Below are 22,964 nucleotides of genomic sequence, written 5' to 3'. Positions count from 1 at the left end.
TGGAACTGTAGCTCAGCAGTAGAGTGCTCGCCTAGCACGTGTGAGACACTGGGCTTGATCCTCAGCATCACATAAAAATAAATAAATAAATAAAATAAAGGTATTGTGTTAATCTGCAACTAAAAAAAAAATTAAAAAAGAGATTTTCTAGGATTAACATCTTTTTCTTTTCTCTCATCTAAAAAAATTTGGTCTCTTATTTCAGGACAGATTGGGAAGAAGTATTTTTTAAAATTGCAGTTTTGAATTATTAGTAAGCACTTATAACAGTTAAGGGCTTTAAAATGGTTATCTTTGCTCTGAAGAGTGAGTTTTAGTGATTAGTGCCATTGAAATTAGCTAATTTAAAAGCAACTATAGTGCCTTAAATTTAGCCTTAAGAAGAAAAAGAAGGCTGGTGTTTGGTGAATTCTGACAACCTCAGCCCCACCAGAAACCAGGAGAATGAAAAACTCAACTGCCCTAATTTCATATACTCTTGAGTCTGACCTTACAGTCTAAGTTCAAAAGGCTTTGAGATATACTACGAAGTGTCAGTGAAGTACTCATACTGTCTAAAACTGCTCAAGGAAGTTTATGAACATCCCAGCCAAGAACAGTAGGCAGGAAACTTCCTCTTCATGTTCTTATCAACACTGCTCAGATGGGATGACAGAATGTAGTTCAGTTAAGTGACCTGTCTTACTGAGCTAACATGCTCTTTAGGAAATACCTAGCATACTGTCTTGAGGCTAATCCCTATCAAGTGTCACATCATGGGTATAAATCAAAACATCAAATATTCTATTGTTCAATGTTTTTTCAGACTTTGTTTTTTACCTGTTATATTATCCTCAGTATTTTCTTCACTTGATATGCTGCAGTCTATCTCTGAAGATTTTGAATACAAGGAGCTCTTATTTTTCATTAGGATATCTTCATCACCATTTATTTCCATATTTAAAGATCCATTTTCACAACTGTTCAGTTCCATTTGCCTAAAATTTTTTTTATAAAGAAAAAAAAATAAAAAGTGTAGTGATTTAGTAATAGGTTGCCAGGTAGATGCTAACTCTGAGGGATGAGGGAAGGGTTCACAATCATTAAAGTTTAAACATTGATTTAAACAATTGTTAAACTAAGCCAAGCCTCTTAGCCTCCCACAGACATCAAGACAAGTATATGTGGTGGGAGCAGACCTGTCTAATGGTTCTTCTTGTACCCTGAAGTGACCCTTTCTGATCCCTACCAGCATTAGGAAATAGTCATTGACAGCCCTCTGGTTTCCATTCAGCTTTCTCCAGGTGCCACATTGAACACTTTTTGACCTTCTTCAACTCCCTGCTGGGAGGCTTTTTCTCAACACCACTAGCCACTTCTAAATGTTTGCTTAGCAGTTATTGTCTAGAAGCCATATGCTGGGGTCTCCCTGCAACCTATATCTCAGAAAAAAAACAAAATCCAAGGAGAACCCAAACACATCTTGAGGGATCTGTCACATTTTAGAATTACCTATTCAACAGTCAAATGACATAACTGATTCTGTTAAAGGCACAACACAACATCTTATTATAGGGAATTATACTTAGCCGAATTAGAAATTAGGACAAAAATATTTTCTTCCAATAAAAATAAGGGGAGAAGGATCCAAGCTATATGATAACTCTAGGAAAAGCATTTATTATTTTCTAAAAACCACTATTTCAATCTAGAATTCAAAATATGGTAGTAGATGTTTCTAGCAGAAAAATTTAGAAAAACGGAAACAACCAAATTGAGAATAATCCTTGTAATAAAGAAGCAAACAATAGTAAATAATGATTCACTATTAAGCAATAATTTGGAAGGATAAATATCTCGATTGTGTCAATACATGGGAATGCCTATACAACATAAGTAAATAGAAACCCAGTGACTATGTAAATGTGTACCTTTTTGTTGTGCTGAGGATGAACCCAAGTTCTCATGCATGCTAGACAAGTTGAGTGCTGTACTGCTGAGCCACATCTACAGCTCAGCATTTACTTTAAAAAAAAAATTTTTTTTTTAATTGAAAGAGTATTTAGAAGAACAGAAATAGTTTAGATTTTGGTACTAAGTGAAGTTTTCAACCTATACAGTTACTCAAGGTTTTTTATTTCTAAACAACACAGAATAACACTCAGTGTTTCTGGATAAAAGTACACTTAAGTCAATATTTAACTCCTCTATAAAAGAAGATCCATCCTTTGGTAATTCCAGAAAGATTAAAAAGTTACAGGATATGATGGGTGAGATCCATATCCTAAAGCAAATACCAACACTTTCCTTTAGTGCTGAAGGTCTGCACTACTTCAGGCTCACTCAAAAAAGGAAAGTCAGATATTGTTTCCTTCTGGTACATCTCAAATTACAAGAAAAACCACCATAAAAATAAAAATATCATTCACTTTTTTTAAACAAAGAATAACAATAGCTGTAGTTTTTTTGAAAGAAGAAAAAAATGTTATATACCTTTCCAATGAGTTATGAATTGGTACAACCGGATGTTTCATCTTTAAAAGAAGAAAAGAAATAAAGTTTACTTCCAATGAGACACTATTTATTATTCTTTTTTTTTTTAAAGAGAGAGAGAGAAGAGAGAGAGAGAGAGAGAGAGAATTTTTTTTAATATTTATTTTTCAGTTTTTGGTGGACACATCTTTATTTTATTTTTTATGTGGTGCTGAGGATCGAACCCAGCGCCCCGCGCATGCCAGGCAAGAGCATTACCGCTTGAGCCACATCCCCAGCCCCATTATTTATAATTCTACAATACATGAAAGTGGTAAATATAACCATAATATATTACTGCCCCACCCCATCAGAAATAATTTTAGGTCTTCTTAAAATGGAGTCATAGATCCCAACTAGCCCAACTTTTAAATCCAACAGGGGTACCCAAATTTCTAAGGAAAATAAAGGTGGCCTTTTTCAAAGTCCTAATTATCAGAGCCAAAGTCCTGGTGAATGGCTTTCTTTGAAATTTTAGTTATGCTAATTAAATGTTAATAGACAGCAAACTCTGGCAAAGTATTGCTACAACATTGAAGGAAGGAAGGTAAACACCATGCAGTTCCTGTCCTTTTTAAGCTAGCTTCACTAAAATAGGGAGATGTGAGAAAGGAGGAATCCTTAGCACAACCCAGGAATTCCAGGAAAATGAATAGGAGCTACTATGGGAAAGAGCCAAGATGGGCATTCTTGGCAGCGTAAAGGGGTGAGGGTGATGACAGACAATATATTCATGCCAGGAAATGTTAGGAAAAGAGGCTGGTGATGTGGCAAGGGGCTAGGAAGTTTTATCTTTAATCCAAAGGCAATGAGGGAGTCACTGAAAGGTTTAGGTAAAGCAGCCCAATTTATACTGCATTAATAGAAATCCTGTCAGCTGACTGGAAGAGCCAGGCTAAAGATAGTAAGAAGGCCACCAAAATTCTAGGCAAGACTCATTTACATGGGCACTGGAGAGAAAGGACTAGATTAGAGATATCTGTGCACAGGTGGTCAGACTGCCAAAATAACTTCTAGATATGGGAGACTGAGAAGATAAAAAAGTGGAAATAAAATAGTCCTCTAAAAAGTCTTTATCATTCACCAAAGGATGTTACTTTACAACTTTTCATTGTACTCTGTTGTAGCCAAACTGAACTAGACTTTTACCTTGCTGGATTTGAGCATGGCCAGTTGCGGTGATCCTGGAGGAGTGCGATAAAGAAGTTCAGAGGTGAAGGCTGCATTTGCGATCTGCATGCATTCTTCCAAGGTCTTCAGAAAAGTATTACAGGTTGATTTCAGCAGAGTTCCCACATCAATTCCCTCCTACAAAATGACCAAAGTGAAAGACTCTTTTGTCTTGCCAAGAAAGACAAAGTCCCATTGTGTTATGCCTTTACAGGTTTTTATCCACAAAATAATAATAATGCACCCACCTATTTTGCTGAACAAATATGTATATCAGTTATTTAAAAAATATTTTGAGCTATCCCAATTTATCTATTTACCATGCACAGGCCTCATGTTCTAATCTGACCCTTCACACTCATCCACTGTTCCATCTAAAGGCAATAACTTCTTTCTGCTCAGTAACATTAGAAGAGCACCGTGCCAGCTGTTGAGCACAGAACTTCTGTGGAGCTTCCAGGAAAACACACAACACCTCCTTTCAGTATGGAAGAATCCACAAGGTTTCAGCAATTAGAATTCCTTTAAAAACCTAATACATTTTTTCTTCTGAGCTACTTTATTTGTTCAGTGTACAGTTTATTTATTCAGGGCATTTTTCTTCTGGATATTGATATTAGTAGGTTGTTCTGGAAAATGAGGACACACTCTAACTGGAGAATTAGAAGACCACATCTTAGTGGTCTCTATATATTTTTCTCACCTTTGTATGTCTAATAAGCTCCCAGGTACTCTTGGTTAACGGACGATACTGTTCATAAACAAGTTCCCACAGCATTTCTATAAGCACTTTCTTTCTGGAATTAAAGATTGCTACATTCACATTTTCCCTTCTCTGTAAACCAAGGCTTCTCTACTCAGCACCAATGATATTATGGGCTGGCTAATTTGGGGGGGCCTGTGTATGCAAGGGCAGAGCATAGCCCTCCTGCCCATTTAAAGATGTTAAACAGAATCCTTGGTGTCTACCCACTAGATGCCAGTGGTACTCATGACAACTAAAAATGTCTCTAGACATTACCAAATATTTCCTCGGAAACACAGCTGCTCTGAGTTGACAATCACTGCTCTAAATCACAAACTTTACAAGAACAGGACTAAAATGGTTTTTGGTCCTCACTTTCCCCATTCATCTATACACAACAGGGAGCTGATTAATGAATGAGAGAGACCAAAAGGAAGTGAATCAAAGTGAGTTAAATCACCTTTATCAGAAAGACCTCAAAGCATTTATTACTAGTAGCATGGTGTTCTACTACCTTAAAAAAAAATGAATTAAAACCACTAAATAACCTGCAGATTCTTCATGTTGTAGACATCAGTTGTCAGATTATAACTTGAGGGCAAGCAGAGAAGCTCTCCAGTTTATGTAAGCATTTTAATAGTTTAACACAAGAGAAATTCTTAATATGGTTCAGGGAGAGTGACAACTTTATTAATAAATGTTACAAAATTCAATTCTCGCTAATGTTGGAGAGAAACTCTGTCTCCATCTATGAAAGCACTGGTCTATTCCAAATCACAATATTTACTGTGATATGTAAAATCCTGTCACTGTCACCAAAGATGACATATACGCACTGCTGACAGACACTATTGTAACATCTTAGTAGCCACAACTACAAAATGGTTCTGCAAGACATGTAAGATTCTATTTTTATAAAGGATGCAAAGTGGGGCAGGGCATGGTGGCAAATGCCTGTAATCCCAGCCACATGGGAGGTTGAGGCAGAAGGATTGTCAAGTCCGAGGCCAGTCTGAGCACTCAGCAAGACCCTGTCTTAAAATAATAAAAAGGACCAAGGGTGTGGCTGAGTGATAGAGGACCCCTGAGTTCAATCCCTAGTAGCAAAAGACAAAACAACAACAAAGTGATGTAAACTAGGGAGAAACACACTTTGGTATGTCAGTACTGAAGGTAAAGTTCCAAATGTTATCAATTAATTAATCCTGAATAAATTCCAGTAAGAAAAACTGTATGGTTCCATATGCTACAATACACATTTCTATGGTGAATTATGCTTTTTCTTCTAAAATAGTAAATATCAAGATAGTCAGGAATTACATGAAAATAAATATCACCTGTAAGCAAAGTGGTGCTATTTTTCATGTATATATACTATCAATAATATTACTAATATAATATTTTACCTCAGAATTAGAAACACCAGTTGTGGTCACTTCTTTTGTTTTATCTACTTGCTGAACAAGGAGGTCACAGTAGAGTCTTAGTTCCGACATTTTTGTTTTCAAGTTTTCAGTATTCTCAGCAAATTCTAAATAATGAAATAATGATAATGTAGTTATCAGAATGAATAACCAATTTCCTAGTTAGTATACCGCACAGAAGTGGAATATATAATCTGTATCCTAAGTCAGAGGTATATGGTATGAATTACAATGTGATAGGTAAAGATTGAGGAGCAAGAAAAACAGAAAAAGGACACATCCAGCCTTTCAAAGTAATATACATTATTACTCCAGTCACATTAAATAATCACCGGCACATAGAGGGGAAAACATTCTGCCTGACCTACCCAGGTCTGTACAGGAAGCAGAGTCACTGTTCAGAGTTTTGGTCTCAGTTCTGTCATCTAGTTGGTGTTCTCCTTCTCTGTAAGATGGGGTCAGAGCAGTCTACCTGCTATTGCACCGCTCTGCTCATATCTGGGAGACAATGTTTTGTAATGTCCAATTACCACCAAGAACACTGCTTATTATTCTGGCTGAGGACTGGTTCACCTGTCCTGTCAACATTAATCACAATCAGCCATTATCAGCAAGGCACTCCAGACACCCTGGCACTGAGGGCTCAGATAAAATTACTACCACCTCTCTTCCCTCTCCATGAAAATGCTGCACATTACCACATGCTGAGTCAAAGTTGACAGTCTCTATAAATTAGCATTAAAAATAACCAATAAAGAGATAATTTTACTAGGTCTACATGAAGAGTGAGACACATTTGCTGCTACTGTCATCAGAAACATTGCCTGATACACTTCTTTCCATCCTCTCCCTGCAAGTCACTCTCTTCAGTTGTACATACATGACTACAGGGATGGAAAAGCAGCAGCCAGACTTATGCAGTAAGCCCTGATACTCCTGCCCCTATACAAAGAGAAAGTTGTCCCATGGTTCTCAGGAGGCCCAATCGTGTCAAGTTAATGAGTATGAGTAACAGTAATCTCACAATTAAGTATCCATGCCACCTCAGGGAGAGGTAGGAGACAGCAGAGCATTACTATTAGAAAATACCCTAAGCCAAAGCTTCTCTGGCTCAGCTACTCTTCACTGAAGGTCAACTTTGTGCCTGGTTGGACCCTATCTCATTTCATATCATGAATCCTCACAGATTAAGGTAGGTATGACCTCTTTTAAAAAAAAAAAAAAATTAGTTGTAGGTAGACACAATACCTTTATTTTTTATTTATTTTTATGTGGTGCTCAGGATGGAACTCAGTGCCTCACACATGCAAGGCAAGAGCTCTGCCGCTGAGCCACAACTCCAGCACCGGTAATGACCTCTTTTTAAACAGTAAGGTAACTGAGGCTCAGAAAGGTTAAGTGATCATGCCAAAGTTACATAGTCAACAGACTAAAAAGCCAGCACACTCCAGTAATCCCAGTGGCCCAGGAGGCTGAGGCAGGAGGATCCAAAGTTCAAAGCCCCCTCAGCAAAAGTGAGGTGTTAAGCAACTCAGAGACCCCGTCTCTAATAAAATACAAAATAGGGCTGGGGATGTGGCTCAGTATCAAGTGCCCCTGAGTTCAATCACTGGTACTGCCTCCCCACAGCCCCTGCACACACACACACACACAGAGAAAGAAAAAGAAACACTACAAAGCCATCATTTCAATGTAGTTCTGTCTGACTTGAAAGCCAGCACTCTTTCACATGCTAAGAAAGAAGAGTTAGATATGGACTCTGATTTAAGTTCCATTGAGATACACAGCATTTAAATGATACAAAAAGGTGCCTATGTGGTCAGAGGCAAGATAAATAATAAAAGGAACCCAGAGATGCCAGTGGGTGATTCCCAAGGTTCCCACACTAAAGAACAATCAATACTTGCCTTTCTCCTTCTGGGTCCTACTGTCTGTCAGGCAAGCCTTGGCTGACCCCAGGGCCACCAGCCACCGCTGTCTCTCAGCTACACTTCTGGCCTTCAAGTAGAAATACTGTTCCCCAGGTATTATCAGGTCCATGCGGGTATTATCTACAGAATGAACTGGGAGTAAGGCAGAAGAAAGTCAGAGACCTAGAGAGGACAACTGTCTAGGTAGCCTCTACCCTATCCAACTTTTTTTAAATTTTTGAATCATCTATTTTAATTTTGGGGTTAAATTGATCATTTATCAGACTAGAGAACAAATCTTCCTTTTGGTATATATATATATATATATATATATATATATATATATATATAAATAAAAAGTACGTTACTTTGGGCCCAAAAGACTCAAATGCTAGAGTTCAGATGTGTTTTGTCTCCTAAGGGTTCATGTATTGGAACCCGAGTCCCCAGTATGATGATATTAAGAAATGGCAGAACCTGTGAGAAGTGGAGCCTAATCAAAAGTCACTGGGAGAACTACCCTCAGAAAAAATTAATCTACTTCTCATGATACCCTGGTAAGTAACTGTAGGAGGGCTGTTATAAAAGTACAAAACCGGCTCCTCCCCAATCTCTCTGGCTTCCCATCTCATCATTTGATCTCTCCCTCTTGTACAGGATCCTACCACAATGTGATGCAGTTCAGGGAGCCCTCGCCATACCAGGATGACACTTTTTGGACTTTCAGTCCCCAAAACTGTTAGCTAAATAAATCTCTTTTCTCTATATATTCCCAGTCTTGGGCATTTTGTTAAAAGTCACATAAAACAAATTAATAAACATGCCAATGAGCAAGGGTATGTTCTTTATATCCTTGGATTTATTGAGAAGCAATCAAGAACATAATTTTTTTTTGTCTTCTACTTCTCTTGACAAGTCAGACCAATGAAAAAAACGTTATAAGACTTCCTCTAGAGGCTGGGTATGGTGGCACACTTTGTAGTCCCAGCTACTTGGGAGGCTGATGCAGGAAGATACCAAGTTCAGGGCCAGTCTGGGCAACTTAGTGAAGTCCTATCTCAAAATAAAAAGGGCTGGGGATGTAGCTCCACGACAGAGCCCATACCACTGGGTTCAATCCTCAATATCTCTCTCTCTCTCTCTCTCTCTCTCACACACACACACATACACACACACACACACACACACACACACACGCACGATTCCTGCAGAACCTTTTAGAAGAAGAAATACAAACCATATTCTCCAGCCTTCCTCCCCAATTCTTATCGGTTTTTCTTTTGAGCTACATGTGCTCATCATGTCTCAAGATTCCAAAACCAAGAAGTAAAGACTATATGCAGGTCTATAAGATATTTGCTTGTTTTGAGTGCTAAGCATAGACTGGGCATGGGTGTGCATGCATGCACATGTATGTGTTTATCCATCCTAATTTAAACACAGAAATGTTTGATACTTCAGGAAAATGACTTAAGCAAGCTTTGCAAATAGCTATTGGCCCAAGGTGGGCAGGTGACTAAAGAATGATTGCTAGCTGATTTCTTTGTTCTCATTTATTGTGACCACCTCTTAACCAATTTCCTTGCAAGAGCTGCCTACAATTTTAAGTTGCATTTACAAGCCTTTCCTCTAGGACATAATACTACATAGCTTGGTCTTTACTGCAGGAGCAGCAGAGAAAGGAATGCAAAAGTTAATGCTGTATTTTTTTCTGGGAGACAGCAAAACAAAACTAGCAAGCCACTTATTTCTCACCTTGAATTTCACAGACTGCCATTTGGATACTCCCTTTGCAACCTTTCCAGGCATCTTCAGGAGAATCATAATAGGATAATATTCCCCCACAGAGAAGGAACCATCGAGGCTGCCAACCTGAAAGCATAAGCAAGAGTACTATGGTAATTAATGCCTGCAATGTGATGTGCCTATCTGACACAGAAAGTGGGGCCTAACATAAAATACCAGGTCTCAGTGGAAAAGAGCCTTTTATTGCAAGGGAAATTCTAAGAGAAGATTGGGAAAGACCTGTATGTTTGGTTTATTTTTGCAAAATTAAAAACAAAGGACCCCTGCTCTAGACATATTTTTAGTCACATGAGGCACAGAAGTTTGGAAAGTCAGTAAAAAAGTACAATGATGATTTTCTGGGTAATAGGATTTATAAGTGAGTTTTATTCTTTTTGTTTCCCTAATATAATACACCACAAGTAATGTTGAACTTTTTTTTTTCCCCTAGTGCTGAAGATAGAAACCAAGGCCTTGTGCATGCCAGGCAAGTGCTCTCCCATACAGCAACACCACTAACCCCTTAGTAGATGACTTTTAACTTTTCTAAAACAAATATTATTGTGCCCTGAACATTATTGTTATCACTCTCTTCTCTTCTGATTAAGAAAAAAAAATCTGAAACTTAGAAATAAGACAAGGAAGATAAGGATGCCCTTTCAACAAAGATCATACAGTATGCGGACCAGTAAGCCTGCCTTAAGTCTTAAAATTAGAAAAAGTAACTTCATTGAACTTAACTATTTAGTATTGATCCATCAAAACAGACTGATCTTAAAATATTCAAGTTTTAACTCCAATCATGTCAATTTTGAAGAATTTAGGGACATTTCATCTTGTCCTCTTCCACACCTTATATCCAATCAAGTAAAATTTATTTGTGAATTCTGAAATGGTTCTTCATAAAAATGTCATTCCTATCTCTGCATAAGTCTTTCAGGTCTCTTTGCTTGGGCATAGATATTTTTCCTCTCTCTGAAATGCCATAGCCCTTTAGGGATATACTTCTTTCATGGGACTGTGCTGTGGCTGTGGCAGCCAGAGAAAAGCCCCAGGGCCTGCACAGGTATAGTCATCTGATGGACACTTGGGAATTGCATCATTTGAACCCAATGGGAAAGACACCAGCTGAGGTCCAAATGAAATCTGTTTATTATATTATAAACAGGGGATTACCATACTTCCTGGAGCATCCCTGGCCTAAGATTATGATATAAGGAAGCTATAATTCTGATTGGAAGGCTGATTGGTCAGTACTAAGTCCAAGTGGAAGAGTCAGATTGGCAGGTAAGATGTTTCATTCACTACTTCCTTCATCAGAGTCTGCTTTTCTAGGAACAAGGATACTCAGGTCTGCCAGGTACCATGTCTCTCACTTCCTTAATCAAAACTAAATAAACATTAATTTTCAACATCTACTCTCCCATAATATCTGGACTGAAATATCCTACCACCCAACCCTTTCTCCCAAAAGATAAATAGTCTTTTCTAAAGATTATTTACCTTTCTTGTCACATTTTATATTGAGGACTTCATTCCCAGGGATCTAGAACCTTTACTGGATGTCAAAAACCATTTGGCCTTAAAATTTCCATACTGATCTAAGTCAGTTCTTGCAAACCTTTTGGGATGAATATGTACATTTTTATTTCAGAAAATGCTGCTTCTTTAACTTGGCTTCAAATTCAACAGAAACTTAAACCTAAAGGCTACCATTTTGGCACAGACAATGCAACCTAGGAAACCCAATCCATCATCAGATTATGTACTTATGCAGAGAGCTAGCTGCCCTGGAATCAGATATTATTGATGTTTTAGCTCTGTGCAAGAGAGTCTGATTATTTATGCCTTAGACTACCCTCCCCTCACTGAAAAAGAACCAATTTCTGAGAACCTGTTAAATGGTAGAGATCTTCTAAATCACCTAATCCAACCAGCTCATTTATAAAGAAATCTATACCAGAGCATCTGTAGAGTATCTTTTCCATTTACAGCTCAATTCTCATGTCTTTGGCTGGTGTGAATGCTCTCCAAATCTACCACACCTTTTGTGTAGAAGGCTTTCAGAGCATACTCAATTACTATTTTATGTTTGTTTTGTTTTCAGTGCTGGGAATTGAAGTCACAGCCACCTCATGCTAGGCAAGTACTTTACCAATGAACTACACTTTCAGCCCCTCAACTACTATATTTTATCAAACTTTCTCTGAATTAGCATTTTCCAGAGGATGTATATGTAAATACATATAAACAGATTTATTATGAAATATTGGCTCATAAACAACTTTGGGTTAAGTCCTGAAACATTTGGGTTAAGACCTAAACATTTGGGTTAAGACCTTCAGCAAGCTAGAGACCCAGAAGAGCCAATGTTTTGGTTCCAATGAAGTCCAAGGTCCCAGTTCAAGGCAAATGGGCAGAAGGAGTTTCCTTTTTTATTTGTTCTAGTCTGCAACTAACTGGATGAGGCCCATCAACTTTAAAGGGCAATCTATTTTACTTAAGTCTATTAAATCAAATGTTCATCTCAATGTCTGGGCACCTGTGGTCCAGTCAAATAGACAAATAAAATTAACAATCACATTACCAATTTTAAGATATACCATTATTTCACGTAATATGAAAGAAAAAAAGCCCTGCCAATTAAACAATGACAATACTGATCATGAGATGCATTAGTATTTCAGTTGTTGAAATGTGAGGGGAAAGGTATCATAAAAATGAAAAAAAAATGTATTAAACTCAAACCTGAAGAATGCTAAATGGCCTCCCCTCCTACATAAAACACAGCTGCAGTAAGTTTTTAAAGTAGCTAGTAAACTATAATAGTAACTGAAACAAGACCTTCCTTATAACAGGTTCTGTATTTATCTAGGGCAAGTTATAATTATACAAGGGGAAGTTCAATATATTTTATTCTGTAGGTTGGAACTACAGAAACTGTGACCAAGAAAACACTTTTCTGCATAAAGTTTCTGGAGTTTCAAAAGGCACATAAAGAGACCACAAAAGTCTCATTCTCATTAGACAAGATTTAAATGTAGAGTGATGGAGAGTACAGATTACTACTGAGACAGCTTTTTCGTAATGTGCTATACTGACAAACTGGAATACAGCCCAGCAATGACAAAAGAGGAGAAAAAAGGGCATGGATGATAAAGAGGACATTAATCTACTTCTTATTTTAAATTCATCTGCAGTTACCTTTAAAATGATAAAATATTAAGGTGATAAATGGGCAGATGAAAACCAGATCCAGTCCCTGCTCCCTTGGATTATCACTGGACTAATCTTATTCAATTCCCACTCTTTTTTGCTGTCCTCTATTAAAAGATGGAATGTGGCTGGGCATGCTGGCATGCCTGTAATCCCTCAGGAGGCTGAGGCAGGAGGATCTCAAAGTCAAAGCCAGCCTCAGCAATTTAGCAAGGTCCTAAACAATTTGGTAAGATTCTGTCTCTAAGTAATATGTAAAAAGGGTTAGGGATGTGGCTCAGTGGTTAAGCACCCCTGGCTTCAATCTCCAGTACCAAAATAAAAGATGGAATGTGGTATCAGTCAAACCTCCTGCTTGGAAGGATTAGATCATCAATGAGCAGAAAGACATCATGAGCAGAAAGAAACATCAATGAGCAGAAAGAAACACCAATAAGCAGAAAGAAACACCAATGAGCAGAAAGAGTTTGGATCATATCAACTACCACTGCCAGATATGGCATAAAGGAAAAATAAGAATATTTAAATACTGATTTCATTCACTTTTTATTATTCTGGATTGTTTCACTATAGAAAGTATACATGACATTTACTTTTGGCAATTCAACATCCATCCAGTATATTTCTATTGCTAAAAACCTCCTTCTCCACACTTCATCCATGTAGTTTGGGGTAGGGCTGACCAACTCCAACCAGTCCTCAAGGACACTTCCAGAATGGGCAACCAGAAATTTACTTGGACTGGGGAAAGACAGAAAGATCTAGAGACTGTCTCTTTTTTACTTTTATCTTAAGGATGTTTGCCTGGAGCTGCTGGCAGTCATTTTGTCATCACTTGAGACCTAAACATGATTTGCACATAAAGGGAAAAGGGAATTAAGGGATTTGAGGGACAGAGGGTAAAGAGGGCAAATCTGGATGACATGATTGAGCCCCTCAATTACACTGTGTTGTGTGTTATGTTATGTAAGATACTCTTTGGGACTTTTCAGTTAAGTGAGCCAATAAATGCCCCTTTTTATTTTAAGCCTGTCTGAATTGGGGGTTTTCATCAAGCAAAAGAATTCCAAATTATCATATAATCATCTCACTACATATACAAAAACACTTGACAAAAAGTAACAAAACCTCTTTTCTTAATAAAAACACTCAATATACTAGGTAGAGAAGGGAATTTTCTCAGTCTCAGCATCTACCAAAAAAAGCCACAGCTAACATACAATATGCTGAAAGAGATGAAAAATCTCCTAAGATTAAAAATAAGACAAGGATGTTTGCTCTCAACACTTCTATCAAACTCTGTACTAGAGATTGTAGCCAGGGCAAGTAGGCAAGAAAAATGAAATAAAAGGCATACATCCAAATTGGAAAGGATGAAGCAAATCTAGCTCTATTCAGACATTCTTTTATAAATTTAAAACAAAAATAAACTCATGCAATCCACTAAAAACAAAACCATTAGAACAAATGAGTTCAGCAAGATGCTACATACAAATATCAATTTTACTTCTACATAGTTGCCATGAATAATCTGAAAATTAAATTTAATAAAACAAATCTACTCACAGTAACATTAAAAAGAATAAACTACTCAGAAAAGAATTAACAAAAATGCAAAATATAAATACAGCCTCAAACATTATTTAAGAAATTTAGAAATATCTGAAGATCATTATTCCAAAACTGCTACACGCTTATTCTTTTCTCACATAGTGCAAATATCTTTCTACAATACCGCAAGCAAATATTAGAGACACAGTCTGATTATGTTCCGGAGGCTGGTCTTCTACTCCTGAGCTCAAGTGATCCACCTGCCTGAGCATCCCCAGTAACTGAGACTATAGGCCACCTGTCACTACACCATACAGGCTTTTAAATTCAAATAGTGTTGAACAATATGTATTTTTTAAAGAGCATAATTTTCTTCAAATCATGCACTTATATTTGGATCTAGATTGGCATTGCTCACGCTAATTTTGTACTAAAATTATTTTTATTCCCAATAAAAACTACTATTTTAAAATCAAAATTTCTAAATAGAAATGTTCTTTTTTTTTTAAAGAAAATGTGACTTGTGAGTCATACCACTTATGACTAAAAAATACTGTAACTTTGCTTTCCCCCACCCCCCGAAGCCTTGTGACAAGAGTTCACCCAAACACATCACTATAAAGGGGGGAATCTGTACTCCATTAAATAGATATAGAGAGCAGACTATGCCCTGCTGAGTTGCTCCATGATGTGTAGAACACTAGTTTTCAGGCTGTGTTTAACCCTGAATTACTCCATTTTATAAAGCAATAGTTTGCCACGAGTTATTCCATTCTCAGTACTTGCCAAGACAGAATGACTATACACCTTGTTTGTTCAAGTAAACAACCATCAGCTGCACAGCACAATCTTAAGGCATAATCTGACAAAAAAAAATAATTTGCTAATAAAAAATGACCACCTGTAAATGTATCGAATTAAATCAGAAGCACATGAATACATGGGTGTATCAAACCCATTATCAGAGAAACCAGGCCTAGAAGCTTATCAAACATACCAGACCACCAACGAATGCTACCTACCACCTAAGACCCATAAAAGGAGAAGCATCTCAGAGCTGGATATCAGTAGCACACACCAACTAGTCATCAGACCAAGCAGTGAATGCTTCAGGAGGTTGACAGGCAAGGAACTTCAGACTCTGTGGGAGTGGGGCTCAACTAATCTCCATTTCCTTGCTTGAAACTGCCTACTGTCCAGACCTGGTCTAAAACAAGTTCCACACCTTAGCAGCTCGGTGCCTTGAACAAGTTCTGACCAGTTCATAATCTTATTTGATCACCTTCAGTGATACTTTTTGCATTTCTCTCTCTTGCCTTTACTCATTATGTTCTCCTGAAACTCTGTGGAGAACATAACCCTTTCTTAGCGTTTTTGGAATCTGTATTTGTGTTACAGATACTAACAATTAAGACTGGAATAAAGGAATATGTTTTTGCCCAGCTCATACCTACCAAGTGACCCATGAGTACTCAGTACTTGGTAAAATACAACAATGAATGGTGTAACTTGTGAATTTATTGTTACTCAATAAATTCTGACATTGTGGAAAGACACAAAAATTTCTAGTTCATGTTAATGACATAGCTTGATCATGACAACAGATACTTAAAATATTTTTAAATTTACATAAAATAAAATCATTCTCTGGCAAACAGTTCTGAGTTTCAATAAATGCACAGTGCTCTAATAACCACCACAATAATCAAGATACAGAAAAATTCCATTATCCACTCCTCCCCAAATTTCCTTGTGCTATTCCTTTGTTGAAACACCCTCAGGGTACTTTTAAAATGCTTATTAGTATATTATAGATATACATAATAGTTGGGTTCATTCTGACATAATCATAATTTCCTACATTTCAGTCTCTAGTGCCTTCTCTTTCCAACTCCTCCTTCCCAGGGTATATTTTGAAACAGGATCTTGCTAAATTGTTGAGGCTGGCCTCCATCTTGCAATCCTCCTGCCTCAGCCTTCCAACTAGCTGGAATTATAGGTGTGTACCACTGAACCCAGCAAAACCTACCATTTTAAATTGAAGCAAAACACAGTTATTGGTCTATTATGACCCCTAACTTCCATCACCTTGCTGGTTTCCAATGTCCAACCTGGAAGTTCAGTTACACCTCATGCCATCAGGGCCTTCCCCCATATCTCAGCTTCCCTAGTGGAGCTAGACAAGGCAAAGCTTGGAGTTCCTTTGCCAGGTCAGTCAGTAACATTTTTACTGTAGCTAGGGAAGAGGGAAGAAAGAAGAAACATGCCTCATCGTAACATATAATAACCAAGCATTAGCTAAATTATAGATTTCTAACTATAATTAAATTAAATTTACATAAAATTACATTAATTAATACACACACAGCATTTTCTGAGCAGTTATAATTCACTGGGCTTGAAGATTAGAGAAAAGAAGATTCTACCCCCCAAGAATTAGCAGGCTAGTGAGAAGTCAGGTTTACAGATAGTGAGGAGGCTAACTATAATTATGATTGTATGAAATTCTTTTTAGGCCCTTCTGTTAGAGAGTGCTATAAATCAGCTCTTCTGTGTACTATGGAAACTAAACTGGATATTTTTCTGGACAGTGTTTCTTGTACATCTCACTAGCATCTTACTTAGAGTTAAGAAAACTTTGGTTCAAGTTTAGACTCAGAACATCTGTATGTGCCATCTTGAGCAAGGTACTTAATTCCTTTGGGTATTATTTTCCAATTTATAAACAGAAAGATAGACTAAACTGAGTTTCTAAGTTCTTTCCAGGCTTAACACATCATCTTCCCTCAGACTATAATGTCTCTCTCAATAGAGTCAGCATTCCAGCATTCTATCACTGTCCAAGCTGCAAACCTGAGGGTCACTTCTGCCCCCATCCCTCCAGGTCAGTCACTGAATTCTTCCCAAACATCCTCACCCCTACTCCTGGCTTCAACATTCCACTATGCCCACAACACAAAACAGAGTATGGAGTCACAGAAAAAATAGTCATGTAGACTTGGCTTGAAACTTATTAGCCATGTGACTAAGTTAACTATCATCTTGTGACCCTTGGTTTATTCATCTGTGAAATGGAGGATAATGCCTCCCTCCTCCTCTTTCTTCACCACCCCTCAACCTCTACAGTTTAACTCTCCAATCTCTCTTGTCATGTTTCAGCCAGGTTAATCTTCCCTACATGCTGTTTTTACCTGCTGTTCTCTTCCTATTCAAAAACTCTTGGGTGACTCTACCATACCAATTCTAAACTCTCAAGATAGGTTTAACAATCCAACCTCATTCCAATAACACTACAATATTCCCTCCTCCTCATCCTAGAAAAGAACATCTTTTTTGGTACTACTGTTTTCTTCCTTGAAAGTCACTGCTGCTTACTAGCAGTTCCCTCATCTTTCCCCTCCTGTCCACATCAATGTACTCAACCTTTGGTTCCACCTCTTCCATGAAGTTTCCCCTCATCATTCCTGAAAGAATTTTTTTTCTTGCTTTCTTCCTTTTCACTTTCTGATTTCTTACATTGGCCTCAGATGCTGAAGGGCTGATGTCCATCCAAGTTGAATATATAGCCCAAGAGAGGGAGAAAACCAAAAAAGAATATCTCCAATGTTAACCTGGATGACTAAAGACTTAAACATTCCGGCCTGTCAGAAGGCCCCAAATTTGCCTTTAAAATTCTGGTAAAGACACCAGAGGGTCAAAGTCAATACCTAACCTCCTCTAGGGATCAGCTATATACAAAGTAGTCCCTCTAAGTTTTTGCCAAGTGAAAATCACAAATTTAACTGGAAGTGCACTGCATTCTTTGGAAGGATTTCCTCTAGACTGTAATTTCCTTTAACACATAGATCACATCCTACTCCAAGCAGTATCTCCAACATGCACCCAGAGTCTGACAAGTGATGCTCAATATTTCTTGAATAAATTAATGAATGAGTAAAAGAAGAGGGATACTAGTCAGTGTTAAAAGTAGATTGGTGAAACCATGTCTATGTCTCTGGCATTTAAAAATCAACAAAGAGCCCTTTGCCTTAGACTATTCTGGAACAATTCTGAAGGAAATGGAGCGAATTCTCAAGCAAGTATTTTATATTCTTTAATGTGAAATAATACTGAGGTCAGGCCTCTCTCTTTCAAGAACTCTATATATTTTCCATTATCTCCATCTCTTCTAGTGCTGCCATACACTATATTGAAACTGAAACCAGGAAGAGAAACACCCGGGCATCACAGTTGTGTGGTTTTTTTTTTGGATATACCCTCCCTATTGTATCATTCATCTATTTTGTATACTACAATAGCTCCATAGTTTGATTTTCCAACTATGTTAAATCTATTCCTAATGGAAAGTAATGATAACAGGAAGTGGCAAGTGGCCCAAGAACAATGATCCCCAGTCTTTACCACTGCAACGAATGTAAAGGAATCTATGGATCACTCCCAACATCTGCCCTTATCACACATCAGATCAGAGGGAAAATGGTGCCACTTTTGATGGGGTGACAATAATATCATGCTTTCATATCTCTCAGTTCCTTAACAAATTATTAATTTTTTCTGGAGGCAAAAGCACAGACCAGCGGAACATGAAATTACATGATCTATAATTAATATCCAAAGGGAATCATAACTGTAGAGTCACATAACTGTAGAGTCAATTCCAAAATTTTGGTGATTTATTTAGATCTTCTGTTTTATAATTTATAAAGTTCTGACTTTCAAAGGGAAGACTTAGGGAACTCAGTATACACATATTCTCAGAAGTCATGCCACAGTTTCCACACAGAAAGATGAATACACAGAGACTGAATTTTCCAGGCATCATTAATCAAAACAGCTATTTAATTAACCTATTCTTAAGTGAACTATGTTCCAGCAGGTTCATATACACTATCCATTTTATCGACTTAACAAACCTAGATATGCCTATTATTATTGCTGTCATTTTAAAATTGAAATGCAGGGAGATTAAGTAACTTGATCAAGGTGTCAGCATTAGGAAGTACTAAAGCAAAGGTATGAACTCAGGACTGTCTTCAACCTTTTGTACTTAAACACTTACATAGTCTGGCTGTAACTCTGTGCTATAATTTGTATCTTGAAATGGCTCTAAAGGTTCATGTATCGAAGGCTCAACCCCAAGGCGGTGCTACTAGAAATTGTGAAAATTTAGAGACATGACATTGAAGGAGACTGTGGAATTCTCTTCCTCCTGTTTTGCTTCCTAGTCTTGAGGTAAGCAGTTCTGATCTAACATATACTCCTACTATGATATACTGACTTACCACAGGCCTAAAGCAACTGGGACAATAGATTATGGATGGGAACCTCCAATACTAAAATAAATCTTTTCTCCTTGTAAGTTAATTTCTCAGGCATTTATTTCATCATAGTATTGGAAAACTCACTAACACACTAAAACCAGGAATTTAATGGGTAAAACTTAACCACCAGATAGCTACATGTGAAAGAATGAACTCATGCCAGGTGCAATGGCACACTCCTATAATCCCATTGGGCTTGGGAGGCTGAGGCAGGAGGACTGCGAGTTCAAAGCCAGCCTTAGCAACTTAGCAAGGCCCTAAGCAACTCAGGGAGACTCTGTCTCTAAATAAAATACAAAAAAGGGCTGGGATGTGGCTCAATGGTTAAACACCCCTTTTGATGGGGTGACAATAAGATCATGCTATCACATCTCTTAAGTTCCTTAAAAAATTATTAATTTTTTCTGGAAGCAAAAGTGTGATGCTTGGGTGTTTCTCTTCCTGGATTCAGTTTCAGTGTAGGGCACCACCAGAAGAGATGAAGATAATGAAAAATAGAGAGTCCTTGGTACCTGGTACAAAAAAAAAAAAAAAAAAATGAACTCATATCCCAACCTCATATCATACACAAAAATTAATTCAAAATTGGATCTTAGATCTAAATGTAAAAGCTTAAAGTATAAAAACAAAAACAGAACTAAAACTTCATGATCTTGGGTGAGGCAATAGTTTCTTAATATACACAAATGGGTGGGCTGGGACTGGGGCTCAGTGGTAGCGCACGTGCCTGGCGTGTGTGAAGCACTGGGTTCAATTCTCAGCACCACATATAAATAAATAAAATAAAAGATCTATATTGGGCTGGAGTTGTAGCTCAGTGGCAGAACACTTGCCTAGCATGTGTGAGGCACTGGGTTTGATCCTTAGCACCACATAAAAATAAACGAATAAAATAAAGGTATGCTATCCATCTACAACTACAAAAAAAAATTTAAAAAAGGTCTATCAACAGCTAAACAAATTTTTTAAAAAAGAAAATATACAAATGGCTTAGAAGCAAATGAAAAGATGATCAATATCATCAGGAAAATATAAACCAAAAACATGAGATATCATTTCATACCCATGGCCATCCTTGGGTGTATTACATTGGCATCACAGCCTAGTGAATAGGAGAATCTGGTGTCTGGGAACTTCCACTGGAAATTTCCTCTGGCCAAGACCACCCAGACACATTGTGAGCCCTATTCAAGCTCTACTTGGTCCCACACAGCCCCAGAGATGGGTTGACCTGCGGCAGCCGTACAGCCTCTCAGAGATGGGTGTGACCTGCCAAGATGCCAATCAACCTGCTGACTGCAAAACATCAAGAAGCAAGACTCTATCACTGAAACTTTATCCCTGCCTTTGATGTGCCCCCTTAAATAAACCACTGGAGCCAATTTTTAATTGTCCAGCTCCAGATCCTATGTGGCCTGGATCTATCAGGCACTGTACTTTAAAACTATAATTCTGATTCTTTGTCTTTTCTTCTTCACTAATTATTTCTGATTTATTTTCTCCAGTGGCTTGCACCCTCCTGGGCAGGAAGGAGGACCCCCCCCCCCCAGCAAGGTGCTGGCCGCCTCCCCATAACCACTGATATGGTATAATTAAAAAAATCAATAACACATGACAGCAAGGATGCAAAGAAACTGAATCTTTGATTGCTAATAAGACTATAAAATGGTTTAGCCACTTTGGAAAGTTATTTGGCAGTTCCTGAAATCATTAAACAAAGACTTACTATATGACCCAGAAATTCTAACCTACATACATATCTAAGAGAAATGAAAACATAAAAACTTATACATAAATGTTCTCTTCAGCATTGTTTTTAATAGCTCCACAAATGGAATAACCTAAATGTCCATAAACTGAAGGATGGATAAGCAAATGTGGTACATACATACAACAGATTATTATTTGACAATAAAAAGGAATGAAGTACTAATACATGTTCCAACATATATGAACCAAAAAAAAAAAGCCAAGGAAAAGAAACTACAGATAAAGACCACATATATGTTTTATAATTCCATTTATACTAGGAGAGGCAAATTGATGCAAACAGATTACAGACCGCTCTGAGCAAGGGACAGGTGTGTGAGTGAGTTTTATTAGGGTTTCTTTTTAGAAAAATGAAAATGTTCTAAAACTGGATGTGGTAATAATTTATACTCTGTGTATATAAAATGGTCAATTTTATGATACCTGTATTATTAACTCAAAAAAGATGCTAAAATTACAACAAAAAATGTTGACCAGTTGTAGTTTCCTGTTCTGAATCACTCATATTCTAGATGTCTTCTTGGCACTGTTTACACAGCACAAACATAGACCAACAGTCACCTTTCTCCAGCTGTGGGGGTAAGCAAAATTATAGCACCTTCTCAATGACAACCATCTGGCCAGCATGATACAAGCTTTTGTTATTTCTGAAATGCAGTGCTACAATGTACTTGTGCCCTAACCTGCTGGAGAACCAAGAAGTCTGCAATTGGCTGGAGCTCTCAACAGCAACCCTTCTGTCTGCAGGAAAGGGACTTGAAACTGCAAAGTGAAAAACACAACTCAAAAAATCTCCTTGTGGCAAAGCATATGCACAATTTTGGGCATTTAAAACCTTCCTCACTCCTGAACTCCTTTCAACCTCCTATTCCCAACTAGCTTTATATTCTAGGTCAAATATAGGTACTTATGCATCAGCAAGAATTATATAATGATCAAGCAGCAAGCACCTTTAAAAGTATTATGTAATGGAGCTCTGACTCTAGATGCACTTATCATGTAAGCCTGGGCTCATCCCATTGCTCTATGACTCAATGTCTTCACTTGAAAATGGAGATGATAAAGACAACTGCTTTTCAAAACTGCTATGAAGATCAAATTAGTTAATATATGAAAAATGTTTAGAATAGTGGCTGGCACACTATAAGTGCAAATAAGTTTCTTAATATTTTTAGAATTATAAACTGGTAAATTTATTATTTTTATGTAGGAAAATACTACAGCTCAAAATGGTAAAATGACTGCAGTTGGCAGTGATGGAGATGGTATTTAACTTCAGGTCTCTGACTCCCGGGCCAGCACTCTACAGCATTAATGTATAACCTTGCACATATAATACTCCTTGATTAAATTTTAGGTCTTGAAAGATAAAAATAACAAGCATATAGAAGCTAACAGTAGCATATTGTATATGTCACAAAATATGGGGTTTTGTAAAATGTTTAATTCATTTCCTTTGCAACTTAGATTTGATTTTCTAACAACTGAAGAGACATTCAACACTAAATCCAGAATACCCACTATTCTGCCCTTCAAAGGGCAGATGGCTAAGAAGCTTTAT

At 37.4% G+C, this 22,964-nt stretch overlaps 1 protein-coding gene across 6 annotated transcripts in view; it reads right to left on the bottom strand.

The window, feature by feature from the left end:
• Plekha8 (pleckstrin homology domain containing A8) overlaps positions 1–22,964 on the bottom strand; it is a 53,647-nt gene that overhangs the window by 25,407 nt on the left and 5,276 nt on the right. For all 6 annotated transcript variants that reach the window (XR_011707884.1, XM_071613949.1, XM_027939690.2 and 3 more), the window contains exons 2-7: positions 9,516–9,632; positions 7,758–7,913; positions 5,833–5,957; positions 3,661–3,819; positions 2,473–2,513; positions 820–977 (exon numbers count right to left, since the gene is read on the bottom strand). Coding sequence is in view for 5 of the 6 variants with exons in the window: in XM_027939690.2 (XP_027795491.2) it covers positions 820–977; positions 2,473–2,513; positions 3,661–3,819; positions 5,833–5,957; positions 7,758–7,913; positions 9,516–9,632 (756 nt within the window). In the remaining variant the exon portion in view is untranslated. The remainder of the gene's footprint in view (positions 1–819; positions 978–2,472; positions 2,514–3,660; positions 3,820–5,832; positions 5,958–7,757; positions 7,914–9,515; positions 9,633–22,964) is intronic.

The sequence above is a fragment of the Marmota flaviventris genome, chromosome 1 (assembly GCF_047511675.1).
Source record: "Marmota flaviventris isolate mMarFla1 chromosome 1, mMarFla1.hap1, whole genome shotgun sequence".
Lineage (NCBI taxonomy): Eukaryota > Metazoa > Chordata > Mammalia > Rodentia > Sciuridae > Marmota > Marmota flaviventris.
The sequence above is the reverse complement of the archived record's forward strand: the minus strand, read 5'-3'. Positions and strand labels throughout refer to the sequence as shown.